General features: G+C 49.3%; 1 protein-coding gene across 4 annotated transcripts; it reads right to left on the reverse strand.

Moving 5' to 3' along the window:
* Positions 1 to 234: 234 nt before the first annotated feature.
* Positions 235 to 26,022, reverse strand: Mocs1 (molybdenum cofactor synthesis 1). 4 transcript variants are annotated; one of them, XM_048445470.3, is made up of 11 exons: positions 25,835 to 26,020; positions 20,329 to 20,455; positions 18,240 to 18,407; positions 11,555 to 11,719; positions 8,997 to 9,058; positions 8,557 to 8,668; positions 8,259 to 8,371; positions 7,770 to 7,880; positions 2,380 to 2,500; positions 1,884 to 1,931; positions 235 to 1,451 (listed from the first exon to the last, which is right to left on the reverse strand). In XM_048445470.3, the coding sequence occupies exons 1-11, from the start codon at positions 25,955 to 25,957 to the stop codon at positions 691 to 693; spliced, it is 1,911 nt and encodes a 636-aa protein (XP_048301427.3). In that variant the 5' UTR covers positions 25,958 to 26,020; the 3' UTR covers positions 235 to 690. The 4 variants fall into 4 exon arrangements, with proteins under 4 accessions (XP_048301427.3, XP_085555318.2, XP_085555317.2 ...); XM_048445471.3 differs by having other exon boundaries at positions 1,235 to 1,451; positions 1,869 to 1,931; positions 25,835 to 26,019; XM_085699192.2 differs by lacking the exon at positions 7,770 to 7,880 and having other exon boundaries at positions 25,835 to 26,022.

Genomic DNA, 26,022 nt, shown 5'->3' on the forward strand with positions numbered 1-26,022 from the left:
TAGGGTCCCTCTTCCCACCCCCTTTCAGGGAGTGTCTTGGAATGGGGCTGACGGGCAAAACTTAACTTGTGTGCTCTTCTCACAGACAAAGGTCCTAAGCCTCAAGTCCAGAGCTGGCACCATGGCTTTATTTGTGCGTTGTAAGGGCGAAGGTCACCTTCGACTCTTCTTTCTCAGATATGTGCCAGAGCAGACAGGTGTGAGCAGACCACAGTGAACAGAACCAGGTGTGGGTAAGGGTCGGCACGAGTTCTTAGGGTTGTAGTCCGTAAGTTCATCCCATTGGACGAGAGGGCGGAGGCCAGGGATGGGGACACTGGGATACATTCTTTGGGAAGTTTGTGCTTTTCCTTCCTCTAAGTGGGGTCCTCTGCTTAATTAGTCCTTTTATCTCCCCAGGAAAGAGAAGAGAAGAGAGAACCCTAAGTAAGCTGTCCATCTGAAACAATCCATATAATATGACTGATGTGGGGGTCTAGTACCAAACCTTCCATTACTGGGGTCCTGGAAGGTGTCAAGGCCAGAGGTGTCTTATGTTGAGGACATCTCCCAGGTTATAATAAATCTCAACAGTAAAGAGACAGGGTGACCTTAGGTCATAGTGACTAGGTTTAGAGGAATGTGACATCTTTTCCTCGGCCCAAATTGCACCCCATTGGGAGACATGGCTGGAGAGTGAGTGGGCTACTCTTAAGCCCGGTGGAAGTCCCCCCGCTGACCTCCAGTCTTGCTGAGGAGCTTGACCTCCGCCACCACGATGTCCCTGCTGACTGCCTTGCACATGTCATACAGGGTAAGTGCAGCCATGGCAGCCGAGGTCAGTGCCTCCATCTCCACCCCGGTGGGGCCTCGGGCCCGGCAGGATGCCTGGATCAGCACGGCATTACGTGTACTGTCCAGCTCCAGACTCAGCTGCACATGGCTCAGGGCCACATGGTGGCACAGGGGGATCAGCTGACTAGTTAGCTTGGCTGCCTGGACTCCAGCCAGCTGGGCCACTGCCAGAGCATCTCCCTTCTTCAGCTGGTTCTGCTGGACAAGCTTGAAGGCCACAGGTCCAAGAAGAACCAGAGCAGAGGCCACAGCCACCCGCTCTGTATCTGGCTTCCCGCCCACATCTACCATAGCTGCCCGTCCTTCTGAATCCACATGAGTTAGCTGAGTTGAGGTTGGCCCTGGTCCTGAGGGGACAGCAGGATCCTGGGACCCTATGCTGAGGCACTTTGAGTGAGTGTTCGAGTTGGGGTAGCAGCTGTAGTGTCTCTGAGGGGAGCCAGACCCGAGACACTGCTGAGACAGAGGAAGGGCTATGGGGAAACGGAGTCTCTTCCACAAAGTTGTCATCTGGCCAGAGAGTTTCTCTCTGGCACTCAGATTCCAAACACAGAGGGGATCCCGGGAGAAAGTGCTCCAACTAGCTGGTGGGGAATCTTGAAGCACCAAAAATAGCCCTGAAAGGAGACAAGAGAAGAGACTGAGCCTCCAAACAAATCTTTCCTCCACCTCTTCTCCTGACCCCTCACTGTCCCATCATGGGACATTTAAGTTCTCATTCACACTAGGGAGAAGAAGGAAGAACAAAAGCAGACTGAGTGCCGGGCGTGGTGCTGCACGCCTTTAATCCCAGGACTCAGGGGCAGAGGCAGGTGGGTCTCTGTGAGTTGAGGCCAGCCTCGTCTACAGAGCAAGTTCCAGGACAGCTAGGGCTACACAGAAAAACCTTGTCTTGAAAAAAAGAAAGAAAAAAGGAGAGAGAGAAAAAAAATGAAAGGAAAGATTTAAAAACAAGAGATGACGACTACTGAGGGACCTGAGGTTGTCACCCCACCCTACTGGACCCCCAGGGACAGGGGTGGGTGGTTACGTACTGATAGATCACCCACCGATGAGGATCATGGGCCGGTTCTTCATCTGGGCAATATTGAACATGCCTGGTGGGAAAGCGGGGAGGATGGAGAAGGGGGCACTCACTGAAATGCACGGGCAGATGGATGTGACCCCAAAGTCCCATGCAGAGCTACAAGCATTCCCACACATCACTGCGAGGTCACCCAAGGTGGAGCCAGAGAACAGTCTGCGGATACCCAGGGACCTGGCACTTCCTCCCTCTCCTAAAGACAACACGAGGGAAACCAGGGATCCTGTGATATCTCAGCCTGGTAAAGCAGATCAGGAGAATTTTGGGGTCCCCATGTGTAGCCCGTGCTATGTTAATTTCTTCAAAGAAGAACTACCACACCCCAAGTTCAAAGTTTCCACAGAAGTGACCAGTGGCCTGGAGGACACTGAGACGGGGCACCCTTGGCCCGGGCTTGCTTTATCCTTCCCCCTCTCCTCCACTTTCCTCAGACTAACCCGACCATTCCCCCCAGCCCTTACCTGCATGCTGCCGCTTCTTCCTACCTACTGCTGCCCCAATGATTCTCAGAAGCTCCTCCTCGGAGGCTCCTGCCCGCAAGTGGTCCCGCAGGGACACCTCAGAGTTCCCGAAGAGGCAGACCTGTTGTGGGTGAGAGAACAACTTGTCAGCCACTAGCCACACAGTGCTCATGCCTCCGACAGCAGGCTCACACGGGAGGCAGGACTCAGGGCTATGGGGGGCGGGGCAGAAGGGACTAGACATGCAAGAAGTAAAAATCAGACTTCTGTGTGGAGCTTAGCCACACTCCTTTCAGAGTGCATTGTATACACGGAGAATCAAATGCATATGAAGAGAGAACATATGAATCCAGGGCTGCTGCTATTGTCTGAGACATCTGATGGGGAAGCCACTGTCACCATGAGTGCAGGCCCCCATCCATGGGGAACTGAGCACCCGGGAGGTGGTACACACATCCCATTCCTTCCCATAGGGATACTACCACCTACTGCCTATTTCAGTCCATGGTCCCTGCTCATGGCTGAGCAGCCGAGGGCTTTGGAAAGGGCAGCTTTGGAGTTTTTGTTTGTGTCTGAGCCAGAGACTCAGTTTTTTAGCTCAGGATGTTGTTCAGGATGGCTGGGAACTGACAGGAACCCTCCTCCATCTGACTGTGCTGGGTGGCAGGTGTGAGCGTAACATCTGACTGGAGACAACATCAGTGGCCACTCAGTCCTAACTCACTGTTCCCTAGCTTCTGTGAGAAGCCTGGTCATGAGATGAGATGGATACGGTACCACTCTGTCACAGAACTTGTGTCGGCTGTGTGTGTAGACACAGAATGTCTGAAGAGCCAGGAAGGGCCAAGCTCTGGAGAAGTCAGGACTGAAGGCCCAGCTTCTTCACTATGTCAGGCATTCCCCTTTCCTACAGCTGCTGTGGGATGGTCTTTGTGTACACTGTGAATATGTTTTGCTCTCATTGGTTGATAAATAAAGCTGCTTTGGCCTATGGCAAGGCAGGAGAGAGCAATCAAGCAGAGAGATACAGAAGGGTGGAGCCTGAGAGATGCCAGAGCACCACAAGTATGCCACAGGCCACATGGTGATATACCGACTAATAGAATATAGGTTAATTTAAATGTGAAGAGCTAGCAAATAATAAGCCTGAGCCATCGACCAAGCATTTATAAGTAATATTAAACCTCTGAATGGTTGTTTGGGAACTGGCAAGTGGCAGAGAAACCTCCAGCTACAAATGGAGTCCACTGTCTGGTGTGGAGCCACGTAAGACCTGAGAAAACTTAAAAAAGATTCTAAATGCACAGGAACTGATCTGTACTGGGTTCCTAGTCTCAGTCTTGTTCCAGCAGCAGCACAGAGATGCGCCTCCCAACAGCAACCTGCAAGATGGAGCCATCCACCAGCCTCTACAGTCTCACCAGCCTCAGTTCAGAGAGGCTAATCAGCCATGTGCTGTGTGGTGGATTTCGTTTGTGCTCATAAAGACAAAAAGGGCTAAAAGATACAGAATAAAAAGAGATCCAGGTAGAAAAACCGCTAAACAGGTTTCAATGTGTTTTTACAATGTGTGTAGCCTAAAGAAAAAAAATAAAATGGGTATTGACAATTATAGAAAGGAATAAATAGTTTAAAAATAATATATTAAAGTCTTTATAGAGAGAAATAAAATAAAAAGTTATGTAGAGATGGGAATACACAGGAAGTTTGGGTCCTGTATAGTAGTGTTGGTTCTGAATGGTCTGAATGCCGACAAACAACAATTGTCCGAGAGACATGGACTGATAACATACACCAAACTGAATATTTTTAAATGCCTCAGCTTTAAAACAGAAGTCAAAAATGTATCTGTAAAGTGGAACTTAAAAGATGCACTGCTTCAAAGAAGCAGTTTTGCTTTTGTTTCCACAGGAAACAAGAGGCTGTGGATTTGTTCCAGATTAAGATGTGGTGTGGAAAGTCCTTCTGTGTATGTGTTGCTTTTATTGGTTAATAAAGAAGCTGCTTTTGGCCAATGGCTTAACAGAATATAGCCAGGCTTGAATATATATATATATATATATATATATATATATATATATATATATATATATAGAGAGAGAGAGAGAGAGAGAGAGAGAGAGAGTAGACAGAGTCAGAAAAATACCATAAATTTACCAGAGGAGAAAGATACAAGCTGCCAGCCAGAACCTTGCCAGTAGGGCCTCATGGTAAAATACAAAATAATAGAAATAGGTTAATTTAAGATGTAAGAACTAGCTAGAAATATGCTTAAGCTATTGGCCAAACAGTATTAGTTTAGATCTGAGTGGCTGGGAACAAACAAGTAGCCTCTGCTAACAAAAATTGACCAGATTTGGACAAAGACCTCCTGAAACTTGACAGGTGACATCTATCAACAAAAGTTATAACTGGTCTTCTCAGGACTTGACCATTATATCAAATTTTCTCAGGGTCCCTATAAGATTACTAGCACCACTAATCAGCAGGAAATAGTCTAGAGAATTATGCCCCAATTCCCAAAATATGTTTATAAACGTATGTTTTCATTTAAGGGGTTGGTTATAAATGATTAATGGTTATAGTCAATCTCTTTCTAAAGAATAAAGGGGGATATGATATAGAAATGATGGGGAAAAGGGTAGCTTATTACAAAATATAAGGGTAGCTATTATAAAATAGGGTGGATAGGCTACTTTAAACCAAAAAAAAAAAAAAAACCAAAAAACAAAAATCAACTGTTAATCTCAAGACGCTTTACATTGATTGGTATGGATTTTGGTTTACTGATACAAATTTAAGGTCAATTTTGTTGTACTGCATGTATATTTCTACTCTTGTTTAAGGTATTAAGTTTATGCAGCTCATTTAAAAATGTAATATATAATTAAAATACAGATTAATAGTCATCTGTAATAGTCAAACTTATAGCCATATTAGTTGAGATTTTTAGTTATACAAAGATATATTTCTATTAGATAGGTAATTTTCAAACACTTCAAAGACCTACAGACTATGGCATTTAAAATGTTTTAAGAACTGAGATTTTTCTTGACAGTGAGACATGTCTGCTTCTGCAGCACCAATTCCTCAGAGAGGGTGATGGATATTGAAGAAACTCATTAGGGAGTTTGTTCCTGATGTGGCAAAGCTAGCCTTTGGGGCAAGAAACTGCTCTTGCCTGGACTGCTTGAGAGTGGACATGCAGGACCCACAGGAAAATGACTGCTAATCTTTGCTCAAACAAGGCAGGAAGGTCCTTCAGGTTCCTGCTTCACAGAACAAACTGCCGGACATTCTGCAGGACACAGAGAAAAGCTACTGACAGCTTTGCCAATATAGGTGGGACAGTCTTTAAAATTTCCTGCTTCACTGAAAAGTCTGCCAGATACTCTAGGCCTGAAGGTTGAAGATGGGTGTCCCAACATAATAGAAGAACTTTGGGTGACTGTCCAGAAAGCCAGATGTCTTTGCATTTTCTAGAGTTTTGGAAGTTGCTTGCAATGCACTTCCTGTTTACTTGGGTAATGTTATTATCCTTTAGGGGTCTTTGATGGAGTTGAAGACTAGATAGTTATAATTATAGTTTTCCTTAGTTATAAAAGATAGATATCAAACTTTAGACTCACAAAGATAGGATAACTGATAAAGTATTTTCTTTAATTTTGCCAAATACAAATAGACTGGATATTGTAACTGATTCTCACTTGATAACTGTTTTGTTGTATGTAATTTTTCTATGTTAAAATGGAAAACCTTCCTTTTTGAATCGATGAAAATAGGGAAATGCTGTGGGATGATCTTTCTGTATGCAGTGAATATGTGTTGCTCTCATTGGTTGATAAATAAAGCTGCTTTGGCCTAAGGCGAGGCAAGATAGAGCCAGGTGGGGAATCCAAACAAAGGTGCAGGAGAAGGGCGGAGTCTGAGAGACGCTGGCAGCCACCTATGGGACAAGATGTCAGAGCACCACCAGTAAGCCATGGGCCACATGGCAAAACACAGATTAATAGAATATTGGTTAATTTAATATAAGTTAATAATAAGCCTGAGCCATCAGCCAAGAATTTATAAGTAATATTAAGCCTCTGAGTGATTCTTCAGGAACTGGTGGGTGGGAGAAAAACCTCCGATTACATATAGCACCAGGCCCAGCTCCGCTCTCTCCATCACTGACTCTGGTTAATTGTTCCACAGACGTCTCTTTGTTGGCTTCCCTGTGCTGGCTTCTGCCTGGAGATCAACATCCCAAAGCTGCATCTTCAACCCCAATCCTAAAGTTCTATACCTAGCAGTCACCCCACACATTCCCTTCCAAGTTCTTTGATTCTTCTGTCCCATATGTTTTTCTTTTGTATATATGTGTCTCTGTGTTTCCTGTATAGAGGGGAGATTGTGTGTGCACACACGTGTGTGTGTGTGTGTGTGTGTGTGTGTGTGTATGTGTGTGGTGGAAGGTTAACACCAGGAATCTTCCTCAACCAATCTCCTCTGTTGTTTTTGAGACAGGGTCTCTCATTGGCCTAGATTTTAGCAACTCAGCTAGACCAGCTAACCAGCGAGCTCTGAAGATCCTCTTTTCTCCACTCCCCAGCACTGCGACACAAGTGTGTGACCATGCTTGGCTTTTAACATGGGAGTTGGAGACCAAAATTAGGTCTCCACGACTGCAGAGCAAGTACCTTTCTTCTGAGCCATCTCCCCAGCATGATCCATATAGTCACCCCACAGTCACTGAGCCATCTCCCCAGCATGATCCATATAGTCACCCCACAGTCACTGAGCCATCTCCCCAGCACGACCTCAAAGCTTTACCCTCACATATTTATATAGCTTAATCATTGCTCAATATCTACTTTTGAGTTCAAATCTAATAAAGATGGGGATCACACATCCTTGTTCAGAAACTTCACATTGCTCCCTACAATCAGAGGAATATGTTATAAATCACAGCTCTTGGCAGAATGGACTCCTCAGATCTGATTCAGACAGTATGAGTCCAGATCCCAGTCATTCTTCAAGGTTTCTGAGGTCCTCTGGGCCCACCATCCTCCCCGCCAGCACAGACATGGCTGGGACAAATGGCCACTACGCTTCTTTCTGTCCACCACCTCTGGAAGTGCCATTGAGTGAGCCTTCCACAGCCTCAAGCTCAAACATGAAGTGACAATTAGCCAAGTAATGGGTTCTGGTTCCAGAAGTGGGTCCCTGCTGTGTGAAAAGGCTAACCAGAAAGACACAGTGGACACCGAGGGCTGGAGAGGACTCCTGATACAGCAGGCGTTACTCTGAAGAGCCAAGCGCCCCTCCCCTGGGCACTGGTCTCTCCCTCTAATCAGAAGCTCAGGTGGAGCGTGGGGGCTGTGGGGTGGAAGGGGCAGGATGCTCACCTTGAGGTTCCCATCGGCTGTGATGCGCAGCCGGTTGCAGGTCCCACAGAAATGCTCTGACATGGATGTGATGAAGCTGATCTGGCCCTGGAAGCCAGGGATCTTAAAGGCCTAGGGGAGAAGGGTGGTGGAAGGGACAGCATGGGCTCTCCCTCACGCCTAAGATGCCCCTTGTTGATGTCAAGACCCCACTTTGCTGCTCTCTTACAGTTTGGTGGGTGACCCAAAAGCCCCTGCCTCTGCCCTACTTGCTCTGGAGAAGAGTTGCTATGGATACAGGTATCTGTGGATGGCAGGTCTACAGAAGGTCACATGGAGGAGGACAGCACTGCCCACTGACCTGCATAAGCACGCCCTCTGAGGCCACTCAGTCTTACTGTCTAACTTAGGCGGCTCTCTGAAGCAACACACCCTGCTGTGCACTGTTCCTCTGCTGCACCCAGCAGGATGGAGGCAGGGCACCCCAGCACCGCCCTCCCGCTCCCTAACCTTGGCTGTGCTGGAGTCCTCCTCTGGCAACTTCTCCAGCCCCGGCCACTGCTGCCGAATGGTGTCCAGCATCTCCTTGTAGCTAACCATCTTCCTGAAGTTCCACTTGTTGCCTGTATTTGGTTGCGGGTAGCAGGGAGAGTTTTTGAACCAGAGATGAAGGGGACCTTGCCCGAGGATCAGATCACATCCACACATGACCCCAGAGCACCCCACACCGTCCTGCCACCACCCCAGGGGTTAGCAGTACCTGGGACGGCCCTGAGGCCCCTGGACCCACCGAGTCCTCATCACTCACCGTCAAACGGCATGTACTCAATGAAGCGCACATCCAGGGGAAGACCCTCCGTCAAGGCCACGAAGTCCAGCAGCTCGTCCTCATTCAGGCCCCGCATCACCACACAGTTCACCTGGCCAAGACAACTGGGCAGTGAGAGCTGTCGCCAATGTGCTCTCATGAGAACGACCTTTGGGGTGTGGCACTGCTCAGCTCCAGCCTGTGCCTCTGGCCACCCATTATTCCACGGCTGGGGTATTCCGTGGTGGCCACTGCTTTTCTCTATTCCCAACGAGGGAGGAGAATTGGGGCCTAGATGTGACCTGGCCAGCAGCAGTGGGAGGTTCACGTCCACTGGGCAGGCTGAGGATGGTCAAGGGCCAGTGTCATGGACCCATGGTCACCCTGCCTGGTAGGATCAAGAAGGGAGGAAGCAGTCAGCAGGGTTGGCAGATCCTCACCTTCACAGGCTTGTAACCCAGCTCAATGGCTTTGTGGATGCCCTCCATGACTTTGTGGAAGCCTACAGAGAGGAAGAAGCAAGGATTCAGGGACTCCCCCCTTCTCCAGGGAACTACCACAGCCGTATGGGACAGAGAATCCTTCCTGAGAGGCCCTCTGGCTCGATGACCAGCAAGAGTTTTCTCTCATGGGCCAGAGGGCTGGACAATAAACTTTTCGGGTTATGTAAACCGAGAGGCAGGGCCCAGATTCTATGTGGATACATGATATAAAGTGTGTTTTTACTAATGTCAAAGTAAAGCAATATGGGTTTTATTTTTATTTACATTTATTTTTGCAGGTTTGTAGGTATGTGTTCATGTTTATGTATTTGTTGGGGATGTATGCACAAGCAGAGGCCAAAACATCCTGGGGTGTCGTTCCTCAGAGCTGCCTTTCTTGATCTGTTGTCTTTTTATCTAGTTTTATGTACATGTTTGTTTAGCCTGCATGTGTATCTGTATCTCACATTGTCCCTGGTGCTGACGGAGGTCAGAAGAGGGCGTCGGGTCCCTTGAAATTAGAGCTACTTTACTATCTCAACAGTTCCGTGTGGGATAGAGGAAAGACTATTTTCCCAGGGATTCAATATTGTTTAATTGGGGTTCACAGGTCACGTCCTCAATGATTAATGATTACAAGTGTTATCTGGAAAATACACTTCTGGCTCCAAGGCTGCACAAAAATAGGCCATGATCTGGATGTGGCCTGTGGGACACAGTTAGCTCACGATCTAGCTGAGCCTTGAACAGTCTAGGTGGGGAAACTGAGGCCCTGCTGCAGTCTTCACACTCCACCTTGTATAACGTAGGACCCTCTCTCACTGGTGTGTTCTCAACAACCGGAGCATACTGGGAGGGATGGCACCCTGGTGTCAGAAGTGATCCTGGGGAAGGGACTTGGGCTAGGGAAGAAGATAAGGGAGGAGAACACAGACGGGGCCCAGCTTGAAGCATCCCTTCCACCTCCACCCCCAGCCTTTTGCTGGGGGTCACAGCGTCCTCGGAGAGACACAGGGCCAGCAGGATCAGCTCTTCCTCGAGCCCAGAGGTCCTCTCTGCTGAGTTTCCTGCCTCTCCATGGCTCTTCAGTGAATACCGTGAGATCAGCAAAGACTGTTTCGTGTGCTTGTAGGTTTTGCCCCAGCAGTCTGCAGCGTCTGGGAACCATCTCATGCAAAAGCATGAGTCTGAGTTCGATCCCAGGACATGTAAAAAGCAGGACACAGTGGCGCGCTTATAATCCCAACCCCAGGGGGTGGAGAGAGGGAAAGTCCCAGGGCTCACTGGCCAACCAGACTAGTCTAAGTTAGTGTATCCCTGATCCCAGCAAAAGAATATGTCTTAAAAAATTCATAATGGATGACTCATGAGGGTAACAGTGGGGGCTATCCTTTTGTCTCCACACATACACACAGTAATATCCTTACACACATGCCCACACCCACCCACAGTAATATCCTTACACACATGCCCACATGCACCCACAGTAAATACCCTTACACACATGCCCACACACACCCATAGTAAATACCCTTACACACATGCCCACACCCCCCACAGTAATATCCTTACACACTTGCCCACACGCACCCACAGTACATATCCTTACGCACATGCCCACACGCACCCACAGTAAATACCCTTACACACACGCCCACACACACCCATAGTAAATACCCTTACACACATGCCCACACCCCCCCCCACAGTAATATCCTTACACACATGCCCACACGTACCCACAGTATATATTCTTACGCACATGCCCACACATACCCACAGTAAATACCCTTACACACATGCCCACACGCACCCACAGTAATATCCTTACACACTTGCCCACACGCACCCACAGTACATATCCTTACACACATGCCCATATGCACCCACAGTAAATATCCTTATGCACATGCCCACACACAAAAATAAAATATAACTAAATAAGCACATTAAAGCTGTATTGCTACACTTTGAATTTCATCAAAGAGAGTGATACAGCCTTCTCCAGAGGGAGGAGCCTCAGCCAGAGTTTTATCAACTTCTGGAAGGCTGCAAGCAGGAAGCTGCACACCTGGGCCGGGAAGGAGGAGAACAATGGCATGGCTAGTGTTGGCACTCTCCGAAGAAAGAGGGTGGAGAGCTGCCTTTCCCAGCACCCCTCTGACCTTCCAGAGCCCTTAGTGACGGACTATCTACACCCCAAAAATAGAAGGGTAGGGTACCCATGGTCAAGAGAAGTCAGCACATGGGAGAGAATATTTGGAGTAGGATTGAGGAAGGGAGGCCTAAGTCTAGATGGGCACAGAGTGACACCCTGGCCCTGACACCTCAGAGCGGTCACTTCCACCCCAGCTAGGCCAGGTGACTTCAGGCCAACAACCTGGCTTTGGTATTAATCCCTCACGTGCCTTACTGAGAGCACACACATAATCCAGACACCGGGAGGAAGTGACCACCCTGTCGCACACAGCATGACAGAGTCCTGGGGAGACCCACACTTCAGTCTGTCTGGTCACCTTTTCTGCGGACGATGAACTCAAACTTGGCAGGAACCAGCGTGTCCAGGCTGATGTTAACAGCGTTGAGCCCTGCCTGCTGGAGCTGGGGCAGCAGCCGGGCCAGGTTGATGCCGTTGGTGGTGACACCGATGGTTCTCAGCCCTTCTAGTCGATGAAGCTGTGCTGGAGAGACAGGAGGAAAGCATTAGGCTGTTTTCGTGGGAAAGGGGCAGGAGTGCAAAGGGGCTTCCACTGGGCTTGGTAACAAGTGTGGAAATAAACCCGGGTGAGAGGCTGGACAGATGCTCAGCTATGAAGACTACTTGTTTCTCTCGCAGAAAAGCCAGGTTCAGATCCCAGCACTCATGCCGCAGCTTACCACCACTGTAACTCTAGCTCCAGGGCGCTGGAGACTTCTCTGACCTCATCAGGAACCAGCACACATGTGGCACACATACATATATACATACATGCAAAAACAATCATACAAATAAGAACCAATAAATAAAGATAACTAACAGATGAAAAGCTGTGTGGTGGTTTGAAAAAAAGTGTCTCCCAAAGGGATTAGTGCTATTAGGAGGTGTGATTTGTTGGAGGAAGTGTGTCACTGTGGAAGCAGGTCTTGAGGTCTCATATATGCTCAAGATACCACCCAGTGTCTCAGACTACTTCCAGTTCTGTGTGAGTCAAGATGCAAGAACTCTCAGCTCCTTCTCCAGCACCACGTCTGCCTGCATGCTGCCTTGCTTGCCTCCACGATGATAATGGACTAAACCTCTGAAGCTATAAACCAGCCCCAATTAAATGTTTTCCATTATAAAAGCTGTCATGGTCATGGTGGCTCTTCACTGCCATAGAAATCCTAAGACACATTGGGTGCTCACCCTAGGCTGTGTGCTCTCTGTAGGTTGGGAGCTCACATTGTACTAGGTGCTTACCTTTGGCTGGGTGCTTGCTCTGTGCTGGGTGCTCGTCTTGGACTGGGTGCTCACCCTAGGCTGTGTGATCACCCTGGACTGTGTGATTGCCCTGGGTTGGGGGCTCACCCTGGGCTGGGTGCTCTGCTAAGAGCATCATACAGATTAGCTTGCTGAAGTTGCAGAACAAGGATTGTTCCTCATTTAGTAGACAAGGAAAAAGGCTTTAGGAAATGTCTTAAATTCACAAAGCCAGTAAGCACAGGGACGGGGCTGGAGACATGGGAATGAGAACTCGAGGCAGGTGTTGTCCTCAATCACTCTCCACTTGGTCCTCCAGATCAGGGTAGCTACTCTAATCAAAGACTAGATTATAGATTAAAAAACCTAAAAAAAAAAAACAAACGCTATCATTTTTCTATAACGAACAAGTTTTCTTTTACAATGTGGGTGTCCTAATTAGGGTTTCTGTGGCTGTGATGAAACACACGACCAAAGGCAGTTGTGCAGGGAACTGGCTATTTCACTCACAGTTCATCATCAAAAACAGCAGAAACTCAACCAAGGTAGCCACCTGGAGGCAGGAGCTGATGCAGCGGCATGGGGGTGGTGGTGAGGGGGCTGCTTACTGGCTTGTTCCCCATGGCGTGTTCAGCCTGCTTTCTTATAGAACCCAGGATCCTCAGCCCAGGGGTGGCACCATGCACAATGGGCTGGGTCCTCCCCCATGAATCAGTAACTAAAAAAATGTCCTGCTTGCCTTCAGCCCAAACTTAGGGACACATTTTCTTAACCGAGGTCAGATGACATTAGCTTGTGTCCAGCTGACACAACTGTCCAGGACAGTGAGCAAACAGACACTATCCTTGACCCTTACTTGATTTTGTTCCCTGGGAACTATGACTAGAACAAGATCTTCTGGCTCTTGGACCAGGGCTTTCCATCAGCTTCACCTGGCAGAGACTAAGACCCAAGTGCTGGAGTCTAGCTGAACTGAGAAGAGGCTGGATTACCAAATTAACCAGCCGGCTTATGAAAACCAGCTCGCTGTACGCAGTTCCCTCCAAATGGGAGGAAAACAAAAGTCTGGGAGAAGGAAGCTTGGAGGGTTCCGGGGGCTCCTCCTTGGCAGTATAAAAAGCAGCAAATTTCTGGGGACGGAGGGTACACAGTCCAGCTGTAGGAGATGTGTGGCCAGCGGCCGGCAGGCTGCACAGAGAGCTCCAGGGCACAGCTTTCCTGAGTCGTCACTCGTGTTGGGGTGCACTTTTGATGATGCAGATGCCTTGTGTCACCCTTGGTCCTGGAAGTAACCCCTCATTTCTACTCCTGTTAGTAACCCCCAAAAACTTGCTGGATTACTGAGGCAGATATTGTTACTTTGGTCTCCTGTTTATTCCATTTTAGGGGGTAAATAGGTGTGTGTGTGTGTGTGTGTGTGTGTGTGTGTGTGTTGTGTCTCCCCAAGGAAAGTCTATCACACAATAGCATGTTCATGGTATAGGAATGGAATTCCATAGCCTTTCTGAAGAGAAGTCATGCATGGAGCTTTACAAAGCCCTTGACCTGAGATTTTGCTTGTCAGAATTTAACCTACGGTTTATTGGAGAGCCACACATTTGACTCTGGAAACAATCCAGTTAGCCAGCAGCACAAAACTGGTTGAACCATGTTTCTCTAGACATGACATGTGTCATAACCCCAAACACCTCTGTGAGCCAACACTCTGGGTCCCACATCAGCTGTGGGCTTGAATGTGAAATGCCCGCCATGGTCATTTGTTTGAACACTTGATCTTCAGTTGGAGGTACTGGTTAGCAAAGTGATGGACCTTTTAGAACTTTGGGCCTGGCTGACAGACATAGGGCTGTAGAGGGGGTGCCAGAGGGTTATAATTGGCCCTAGTTTGACCAATCTCTGCTTCCTGACCCATAGGTCATACAGCAAGCTTCTGCCACAATGGACCCAGTCATCGTCCTTCCCTGCCGTCAAACTGTGCACTAAAATAATCTCTTCCCGTAAGTTGCTTTTTGTCAGGTACTGGTAACAGGCATGAAAAAGTAACTAATGTCTATACAAGGGGCAGGGCAGATCTAAATCAGCAACAGGACAGAGGAGAGAGGTGGTCAGGACACACACCTCCATAGATGTCAGACATGTCAGACAGCCTCACAGCGGCCAACAGCAAAACATGTTCCTTTCACTAAAAGAAAGTAACACTTGCTGAGAGAGAGAGAGAGGTTATGAGCTCCCGTGGCCAAATCACCACGTTCTAACAACTTAAAAAAATAATTGAGGAACTTGTAGGAAGGTAGACAGTGGTTAGAACGTGGCATGGCCTGGATGGAGGGACTGGCAGAGAATCTGCATGGCTATGGGACAGCAAGGCAGGTGAGGAGAGCGCTGTCAGGCCCTCAGCCACTCCTCGGCACGATCATCCTGATTATGGATCATCGCTTGTCCCTTTCTGAAGGACTTGGTGAGCTCATCTGAGAGACCACTGGAGAAGTCTGGGACACTGACATGCACTGCTGGTAACAGGTGAGGATCACAGCTGGGTACTGACCAACCTCAGGTGTCCCTCCTCCAGCCTCTCCTCCAGAGTCCCAGGCCTGGTGGATGGAATGCTGTTTCTCCCTGCGGGAGTCAAGACCTTCAGAGGCCTGCAGACAGCCATGAATGAGCCCCTTGTCAGGTTCTGGGAGGACCTGCCACTCTGTTTTGCTTGAGCCTCCACAGCTAGAGGACAGAGGACTATGGGAAATCTGTACAAGCCACACCCCCACAAAACACAGACACAGGGCACCTCACTTGAGGCTAAACGAAGGGACCGATTTCTCTCGCTCTCTTACCCTTTGCTGTCCTCTCTTCCCATCCAAACAAAAGGATTTAATAAAAGGAAAGAAAGAAAAGGGAGAGAGGCAGAGAGAGAAAGAGCGAGAGAAAGAGAGAGAGAGAGAGAGAGAGAGAGACTGAATCCAAACCCTAATACTTCATAAAAACAAGCCACATGTGGCCATTATTACCTGTAACCCCAACGAGTAAACCCAGCACCGTGGGGGACAGAGACAGGATGGTGGGCTTGCTGGCTGCCAGCTTGGCTCCAGGCACAGTGAGGGACTCTGTCTCAAGGGAATAAGGTGGAGGGTGATACAGCAGGACAAAGATGTCTTCCTGTGGCCTCCACCCATATGTGTATAGACCATGCGGATCCACACCTTCACCCCCCCCCCCCCAAATCTACTCTAGAGTCCTAATTTAAAATCCTGTCAAAAATCAGCAAACACGAGACAGGCGCAGCAAACTTGAGACCGTCCTAGCAGGCTTTCCACTGATGTGAGAAAGACCTTTTCTAAAGCAACCAGAGGAGGAAAGGATTTACTTGGCTTCTATGGTCTGATCACAGCCCATCACTAAGGGAAGCCAAGAGCCAAGGCAGGAACTCAAGCAGGGCAGGAACCTGGAGGTCATGGAGGGGTTACTGCCTTGCTCCCTGGGGCACACTCTACCTGCTTTCTTATAGAACCCAGGACCACCATCCCAGGTGGCCCACCTAGAATGGGCTGGGTCCTCCACCACCAATCACTAACCAAAAAAAAAAAAAAAAGTCCCATAGACTCGCCTATAGACCAATCTGGAAGACCCTGGCTTGACAAAAGACTAATCAGCACAATTATGATAAATGTAATAGATAAAAATATTAACATTTTGAAATAAAATTTGGAGAAGATAAAGAGGCTTCATTTCTCTAGCCTTCTATGACACTGAAAGGGAGTCAAAGGGCAACAAGGCGCAGGCTTCAAAGTCAGTGACAGCGAAGTGATCTTCAGAGTGCAGTATACTGCATTTCAGAAACAAACTTACTGTTTTTTACAGAGCATTACATAGCAATAAACTATCTCCAATTTCCCACACTCTAATGTAAACTGGATGAGTTTATTACAAAGGCTGCATCTTTAATTTTTGGAGAGAAAGCCAGAAAATGATTATGGTAAAGACAATCTCAGCATAAAGGGAACAGCAGACAGTCATGTGGGTGGAATAGAAGGAGAAATCAGTGATCAGGAGAAAATGGCTGCCCTCCCAAGAAAAAAGAACGAGAAAATCTGAAATCAAATGACCATTTAAGCTGGGTCATGTACTTGCACTTGAGAAGTGAGGCAGAAGGATCACAGGTTCAAGGTCATCTTTGATTACACAGGGAGCTTGAGGCCAGCCTGGGCTAATGAGACCTTGTGTAAAACATCACACACACATACACACAATTAATAAACATATATGCACATATCTATATGTATGTTTGTATATATCTTAAAGTGACATTAGACTTCTCAAAAACAATGCTTGCCTTAAAGAGACGACATTCTTATCATATATGAGTATATTAAATTGAAAATGTGAAGTCAGAAGATGGGGTAACACCCAGATAATAGACACCATAAAGAAAAAAAAAAGGTGATGTAAAGAACAGTATTATACAAATAATGGGAAGACGTTTACCCAAGCTTCTAAGAAGTGCTTTAATATACAAGGGAAACCACACTCAATGCCAGCAGGACACAAAGGAAGAGCCTGTTCATGGTACACTTTTTTAAAATTCAAGGAAACCATACGAACACCATGAACTTTCAGAGAAAAAAGATCAATTACTTTATCGAAGCAAAAACCAAATGAAGTGACACCATTCCTCAATGACAATGAAACCATAAACAGATAGTTGCATGACCTTCTTCACACACTGCAGAAAAAAACCTCAATACTAAATGCTACCACGTGTCCAGTTTAGAGGGACAGCTCAGTGGCTGAGAGCACCCATTATCCTTCCGGAGGACTGGAGTTCAGTACCCAGCACCCATTATCCTTCCGGAGGACTGGAGTTCAGTACCCAGCACCCATTATCCTTCCGGAGGACTGGAGTTCAGTACCCAGCACCCATTATCCTTCCGGAGGACTGGAGTTCAGTACCCAGCACCCATTATCCTTCCGGAGGACTGGAGTTCAGTACCCAGCACCCATTATCCTTTCGGAGGACTGGAGTTCAGTACCCAGCACCCATTATCCTTCCGGAGGACTGGAGTTCAGTACCCAGCACCCATTATCCTTCCGGAGGACTGGAGTTCAGTACCCAGCACCCATTATTCTTCCGGAAGACTGGAGTTCAGTACCCAGCACCCACATCAGGTAGCTCACAGGTGCCTCTAACTCCAGCTCCAGGAGATCTGATGCCCTCCTTCTGGCCTCTTTGGGCACTGCACTCACACACACACAGAATAAAAGCCAAACTTAAAAACACAACAAAAGCCAGGTGGCAGCGCCTAATTAGTTCGCAGCCCGAAGCTGGCCAGGGTCTGAGAGAGAGGCTAGAAGGAGTACGAGGATGCACTGAGTGTGCGCAGATCCAGCCTAGGTGCAGAGAGGTCAAGGTCCTGCTGAGCTGAGAAAATCTGAGCAGGGACCCAACAGAGGGCAAATTACAAGCTCCTGGCAAAGGGAAGAGAAATGCAAAGAAGCCAGCTGTGTGGTCAGAGAGGAGGGAAGGGCAGAGGAGTGGCTAGCAGGAGCCTGGTCACGGGGCCTCCTGATGAGGACTCTGAACACTGAGCAGGACGAACCTCTTCACAGCCATCACCCCTCATCAACAGAATAAATAGCAGCTGTCTTAGAGGGTTTGCAGGACTCGATGTCAACAGGAGCAGCAACGGTCAAATCAGCATTAGTTAGCACTGGGGTCCAACTGAATGAGACAGGAGATGAAAACGGCAAATGACATTTATCCAACTCACCCACAATGTCCACCACATCCGGCCGGATGAGCGGCTCTCCACCTGTGAGACGGATCTTATCCACGCCTTCCTTCACAAAGAGCCGAGCAAGGGTCAGGATCTCCTCTGTGGTCAGTAGGTCAGCCTTGGGGGTCAGGGACACACCCTCCTCAGGCATGCAATACCGGCCTGAGAAAAGGAAGGGGTAAAGAGGCAGGGGACAGGTGTGGCAGGCAGGTGGAGAAGATGCCCCTGCTCCTTAACAGGCTATCTGTAGGCCTGAACCCCATCTGAACGCTACAAACTCGCTTGGCATTTCTCACGTCCCTGTCATCTGGCCTTACTATCCCCCCATCAGGGGGCTGAGCATGGGTTGATAAACTAGGCAAAAAGCAGGGCGTGGCTCAGAGCAAGGGAATGCCCGAGAGGTTAGCTCCTTCACTCTGAAGGCAGCTGGGCAGACTAGCCTAGAAAGACCTGCAAAGGCCAGAGCTGTGGGCCTGTGTCGGTTAGCATGGTCCATGCTCATTCTATCAAGCAGAGGTAAAGTCACCTCTTCTGCACATGCCTGAGATGAAGGGAGTGATGTGGCTTGGTGAGAGCCACTGCCCTCTGTCACTACAGTGTGCGCAGATCCAGTCTAGGTGCAGATTTGCACCAGGCTGGAAAACCTAGGGGTTCCTTGTCAAGATGAAGGAGGAGAGTGGGGTAAGCAAGTGAGCTGTGGAGGTAGGGGACCATTTCCTACCATCACTTTCTGCAGGCTGCCTTTATCAAGAGTCAGGCTAGACTCAGACAAGTCCATCCCTGTCGATAAACCCAGTGGCCCCAGACAGCTATTAGCATGGCCCAATACAAAAACACAAACTCAAAACATTGTGAATTTTTTTTGCAACTGTGGGTATGTGTACACATGTATGTGCAAGTGCATGTGTGCATGTAGCGGCCAAAGGTCAACTACATGACCTTAAGTGTCCTCCTTACTCACTCTCCATCATATTTTATGAGACAGGGTCTTTTATTGGGTGCTTGCTAATTGAGCTACACTGGCTGGCCAGTCAAGGAGTCCACCTAACCCTGCCTTCCCAACACTGGGATTAGGAAAACACTTCAACACCCTACCTTTTAAAAAAAAAATCATGGATTCTGAAAATTGAATTCAGGTTTTCACGCTTGTATGGCAAGTACTTACTGACTGAGCAATCTCCTGGACCCCTACAATTGTATGCGTGTGCACGCGCGTGTGTGTGAGTGTGTGTGTCTGTGTGCGTGTGTGTGGTTTTGTTTCTCTGGAACCCAGCTACCAGGTTCTCAGTGTGCTCTTTGTAAACATCAACATCTAACAATATTAGAAGGTTGGAAATGCTTATCAGCGTCACAAAGTCGAATGCCCACTGAATGCACATCTGGACCCTCAAGACTAAAGAGACCATGAGAACAGGATAGCACATGTGTAGTATATTTTGTTTGGTTAACCATTTACCAAATACATATGCATTTACTTACTCAATACTTCTTATTGAGAAATATAGTAGGGGCAGGAGGAGAGCCAAGAGAAAAAGGAGGAAACAGGTAAGTGGGGCTTAGAGGGAGAACAGGGCTAAAAGGGAAGAAAGGAGGAAGGCCACACCGCAAGTCTCCAGCAGTGGACGCACCCCCAAGAGCAGCCCCAGGGTTACATAGTGGGTTCAGTGTGTTGGTGTGGCTGTAGCTGGTCCAACACAGGACTGGGGCATTTCATGGCTGTGGGTATATTTACCACTCATCTGAAATGTCTACACACCCCTTCCGTCCACACATACCCTAGGCCATGTCCTGGGCTTCGGGTTCTGAAGGGAAACAGGAGGAAAGAGCTCTGGAGAGGAGAACAGCTTAGACCTACTCCTATCCCTAAACCTGATCACAACTGTTTCCAAATCTAATCTCGCGGAGAACCTAGCTCCTATAATCTGAAAGCAAACTTAAACCCTGTGTTGAAGCAAACTTCAACCAGCTGCCAATGAGGGGAGGTGAGTGGCAAGGGGAAAGGGAGGGCGGAGGAAGACTTTCGGATATGAAGATGTCACTTCGGCAGAGGGGCAGTGGCCCAGAGCTGGCCCAGGTGACTCACATCGGAGGTTGCACTTCTCTGTGAGAGAGATCCGCAGGTAACTGTGCTGCCGGCCAAAGCTGTCCGTGAGGAAGGCAGAGAAGGGAGCTGCATGCTTCTGGAGGAACCGGAGCCTCATGGACAGCCCCTGCAAGGACAGGGACAGAAGATGCTGTGGCCCTTGCTTATTGGTTCTGGGGCTCTGGCTCAGCTGTGGAGAACCGAGGGAGCCCAGGGAAGCCTCTCCTTTGGCTTGCACAGCACCCCAAGCCCTCCAGTTATCCACAGTAACCTGGACTGTTCCTCTCCCTGACTGAATGAAGGACCGACCACTGAGACTGTACAGACAGCTTCCCTACAGGAGTTAGCCCAGGCCAGGCGCATTCAAGTTGGAGGGCACAGGGCTGGGAGTCTAGGGTTTTTCTACACAGCCCCCATACTTTGCATTCCTTACCCAGTGCTAAAAGGAAGGATTACTCAGTCATTGTGTGAGGCTGCAGAAGATGAGGAACCTAGGAGACAGGTTTGGGGCAGAATGGCGCCATCTTGTTCATCAAAAGCTATAGGGAATACAGTTCTTTGTGACTGAGGAGCTCCTCTGTCCAACTTAACACAGGATTGTGCAAAGGCCAGGGAGGAGCCAAATAAATCCAGGAATTAGGAGTGAGAGGACCATGGAGCATGACTCAGCAGAAACCTGAGAGCAAGGCTGGCCAAGGAGGAATTAAGGGGCTGGCCATTAGCCCAACCTGCCAACACACACCCTTTCCTCCCAGCTGGCCAAGCAAAATTATCACTGTGGTACAGCAAACCCCATCCTGGGACTGGGACTTTTGTCCTCCCATACCTCACGGCCCCATTCCAAGAGCCCTTCAGTCTCCAGGAGGCACAGGGTGGGGGACAACAGGAGCCTCTCCCATCCAAGGACTCAAGGCTGACCACAGAGTATCTAGCTACTGTGGTAACACAGACGCCTGCCTCTAATCTTAGGAGGAAAATGACAGCGGCAAACCCAGCAGCACAGAAACACTTTCAGAAGGGCTCTGCCCGGCACAAGGCTCTCAACACAGGCACTCCATCAGACTGACCACAGAGCTTCCAGGACAGCTGGGTCCTGCTCCCAAGGGTGACTTCCTCTGGTGTCTGCACTCTGCACTATGTAGCCAGGGTTGAGGAGTAGCAATCCTGGCTCTGAGCAGACTCTGGAGCAGGTAAATCTGATTACAAACCAGGTTCTGGCTGTGGACCAAGCACTTGAATACGCTTAGGTTCCAGGCATGACCCTGCCTTTGGATTTTGCAACACAATGTTGTCATCTACAAAGAACCACACAACTATGTTGAAAACAAAACAAAACATGTTTTAGGTTATGGCTTTGTGTTGGGCCACAACTCCAAGCTATCTCGGGGCACGGGTGACTTGTGGGTGAGTCATGAGCAGGCACGAAGGACTGCGGATGTTCTAGAGAGATGCTGTGCCCCTCGCTGTCTACCTTGACTGTTGAAACAAGGTACCCAGGAGTTGGAATTTCCCCCATGAGGATCATGCTGGAAGGAAGAAAAGATGCCAGCCTGAGGGACCTCGTCTTCCTACAGAGATCTCACATCACACGGTTGTGCGAGTCTGAGAGACCTGTCTTCCTACAGAGATCTCGCATGGTTGTGAGAGCCTGCCAGACCACTTGTCAGGAAGGCCTGGGGCTGACACAAGGATGGATCAGCGATGGACACCTTGACGGGGACTGCTCAGTGATGCACACTCTCGCCTTCTGTTTAAACCTAAACCTCACGTCAGGAGCCCAAAGATGGACTTGTGGGGGGAGGTGTCCACTGAATCTCTTTGTCCCTCTTCCCAATACATTGAATAAAAGTACTCGTTTCCTGCTCTTCACTGCTAGTTTGACTCATCTGGCGCCTTGAGGATAGTGCCCACGCTTGGCTTCCGGCTGGGCGCGAGCTCTGACAGGTCTGTGGGACAGTCGGACATGCCCGCTTAGCCTCCTCCTCTGCAGGGAAGACAACCCCACCTAATTCACCTGCTGGTTCCTTACAAACACTGTCACTAAGCGATTGCCATCTGTGATGGCTGACACTGTCAACCTGACAGATGTTGAACTGCCTAGGAGACAAGCCCCTCAGGCATGTGGGAAGTTATCTAGATCATATTAATTAAGGCAGGAAATGCCCGCTTTACAAGCCTGGGGACCTGAGTTCGATCTCCAGAACCCAGGCTTAAAAAGCTAGGGAGAGATCCCTGATGTTTACTGACTAGCTAACCTAGCCAACTTGGCAAGCCCTGGATCCCAATAAAAGACCTTGCCTCAAAAACAAAGTGGATGGCACCTGAGGAATGTCACCTGAGAGTGCCTTCTGGCTTCCAAACACATGGGCACAAGCACATGAACAAACCCCCGCCCCTAAACTATTAAATAAGAGCTGCCCCAAGCTTGATTATAGTAGGGTACTTTGCATCCCTGGTTCCTGACCAGCATAGTCCACTCCACTAAGACATGGACTTCAGGATCTGGGCAGGTTAGAATGAAGGGGAAAGACACTCCAGGCACTGTCCTCCCAGCACCATCATCCCTGAGCTGTCCTCCCTGTTCCTCCTGGCGCCGTCCTCCCTATTCCTCCCTGCTCCTCCCGACACCATCCTCCCTGTTCCCCCCTGATCCTCCTGGCATTATCCTCCCTGTTCCTCCTGGCTCTGTCCTCCTTGTTCCTCCCAGCTCCATCCTCCCTGTTTCTCCCGGCACCGTCCTCCCTGTTCCTCCCAGCATTGTCCCCCGGCTCCTCACTACCCCGCACCTCCTACACCTACTTTCTGTCTACGACATCCACTGCCAGTTTCTGGTCTCTAGAACTCTAACCATCTAGGTGACTCTGCCTTACCCAGAGTCACCACGCCCTTGTCCTTGAACCCCACCACAGACAGAGTTGCAGAGAAAGGAAGGGTATACTGAATTGAGCTAAATCCATTAGGGAAGATGTCTGGCCCACCTCAGTCATCGACTTCCCTCAGCATCTGTGAAAGCTGTCCTCTTGTATTTACTGACCAAAGGTTCCTTTCCACTCTCCCCATGGCCAGCTCCCATGAAAGGTTCACTTCTTTTTCATACACACAGCATGATGCACAGGAAGCCCAGTGGGCACCCCATGGCTCTACCTCACACCATCAGAGCCCACTGAACACCCTCATAGCTCTCTCCCTCAGACCCCCACAGCCCAGTGAGCACCCCATGGCTCTCTACCTCAGACTCCCATGGTCCAGTGAGCACCCCATGGCTCTCTCCCTCAGACCCCCACAGCCCAGTGAGCACGCGATGGCTCTCTACCTCAGACCCCCACAGCCCAGTGAGCACCCCCATAGCTCTCTACCTCAGACCCCCACAGCCCAGTGAGCACCCCATGGCTCTCTCCCTCAGACCCCCACAGCCCAGTGAGCACCCCCATGGCTCTCTACCTCAGACCCCCACAGCCCAGTGAACACCCCATGGCTCTACCTCAGATCATCAGAGCCCTGTGAGGGCAGGCAGAGTGTCCCTATAGGAAAGGAAGGCAGAATGGGAGTCCTGAATGTTCACACCTCTGCATCTGCCCACTGGCAGTTCTGTAAAGGGGCTGAATACATAATTTCATCTCTCCTCTAAGATTCTCTTACAGATTCCCATGCCCTGTGCTCCTGGACAAGGTGAGCTGGTCCAAGCCTCTGGATTTACAGAAAGAAAGCAAGAGAAAGTGAGAACCCAGATTAAAAGTCCAATCAAATCAGAGGCCAACAAAAGATCATAGGACTCCTTAGGCCTTATTCCACCTGAGTCATTAAATGTGCTTCAAGCAGCCAACGACATTTGCTGATTTGGCTGGCTGCATGCACTGTGGGAAACTGTGGAAATACCTAGAAAGACTGAGGGAGCCTCAGCTGAGATAGCCAGGATTGCTGGTCCAGGTGGGAGGGGCCTAACAGGACTCATTACATCTGCCACAGTTTGGAAGGATCAATCCTCGCCACACACATGACACAACAGGACCTGCATTCTCTGGGCTCTGAGTGTAGAGAGGAACACATGTGAACACTTAAGCTCCAGGTCACCATATGCTGAAGACATTAACATGCCCATCTACAAAACACGGGTTCCCATTCTCCAAGAGGAGAGAATCACGTGGCTAATAAGCTGTGGGGCTCACTCAAATCCCAGGATTTGGCTCTGGTGCCTGTGCCCCCTGCTACATCACTCATGCCCTCACCATATGAAAGACCTAGTACAGTGCCTCAGGCGGAGGCCGGCACGGGTTCCTGCCGCCCTGCCTTACAAAGACCTGACTTAAGTGAGGACCAAAGGCTATCAGTCAGCCATGTCACATGGGCCCTCTCACAAAGTTTAAAATAAATTATGAGGAGGAAGAAAACTCTTTTTGCTAGTATCATGTTAAAGCTCTTACAGTCGAGCGGTGGTGGCGCACACCTTTAATCCCAGCACTCTTGGGAGGCAGAGACAGGCGGACTTCTGTGAGTTCTAGGCCAACCTGGTCTACAAGAACTAGTTCCAGGACAGGCTCCAAAGATATAGAGAAACCCTGCCTCGAAAAACAACAAAACCAAACAAAACAAAGCAAAACAGCTCTTACAGTGGCCTGGGCTTTCCGAGTGTTTCACTCAATCAAGTCCAAAGTTCAAGGGTTTGAAATCCCTGTAACTATAAGCCTGCTCGATCTGAGGCTCCAGGAGAGGCAGGTCTGAGCTAGTGAGCACTCTGGCAGAAGTCTGCTTCCGTCTGGGTCTTGAGCAAGGCAGGAGAGTCAAACATTGGGAAACTCAAGTGTCCCAGGACATCCAGGCGAGTCCTGGGAGTCAGAAGAAAAGCAGATGGATCTACAAGAAAAGGAACAAGCCCCACAAACGCTTCCCTAGCCATGCAGGCAAACAAACCGACACTGGAAACAGTGATGCAGTGACCACCCTGCCCCGCACCAGGAAGACAGGCAGGAGCTCCTAACCCCAGCGTGGTCTTGCTCTGTTCCTGACTAAAATGAGGCCGAGCCCTCCCAAGAGAAACAAGGTAGACCATGGAGCCCTGCCACTACAAAGTGACAACCGACTGTGGGTGGCACCTGGATAACATTTTTTAGTCCTTGTCACACTAAGAAGCAGGTGTCCTGGTGACACTTGGCTATGTTCTGGCGCACTCCATTCACGAGGCAAGGGAAAATGTTTAAAAGGTTAGGTAGCAGGGAAGGCTAATGAGTTTCATCTCACTGAAACCTAAGTCTCACTCCTGGGGGTCCCTACTTGCTGCAGCTGGGAGACCTGTTAGAAGGTGGCAGGGCCGCGGTAGGGGAGTTCAAGGCAAACTCGGAGGAGTTCCTCCCACTGGGTAGGAGTGAACTCAAGCAACCCATCAGTGAGTGCCCTGGGTCGTCCCCAGAAGCGACCTCCAGGACGGAACAGGGTACTTTCTCCACGTTCAGGGAGGCACGCTAGGATCGCCCTCCAGTTAGGTGAATGCAGGCAGGTGGGGTGGGCTCACCTCCCTGGCGGGTCTCGAGGGTTCCCCGGGACGGGGCTGCGTCACCGGAGCCACTGAGCTGCAGCCCCGAGCGCTGGACTTCAGGAGCCGTCGCAGCATCCGGAAGGCAGACTGCGCCGCCATGAAGCCAGCAAACGGAAGTGCCTGGCCTGGGGTGGGCCTCCAGAGCACTGTAGCCCAGGACCTGG

The sequence above is a fragment of the Myodes glareolus genome, chromosome 18 (genome assembly GCF_982192425.1).
Source record: "Myodes glareolus chromosome 18, mMyoGla1.1, whole genome shotgun sequence".
Taxonomy (NCBI): Eukaryota; Metazoa; Chordata; class Mammalia; order Rodentia; family Cricetidae; genus Myodes; species Myodes glareolus.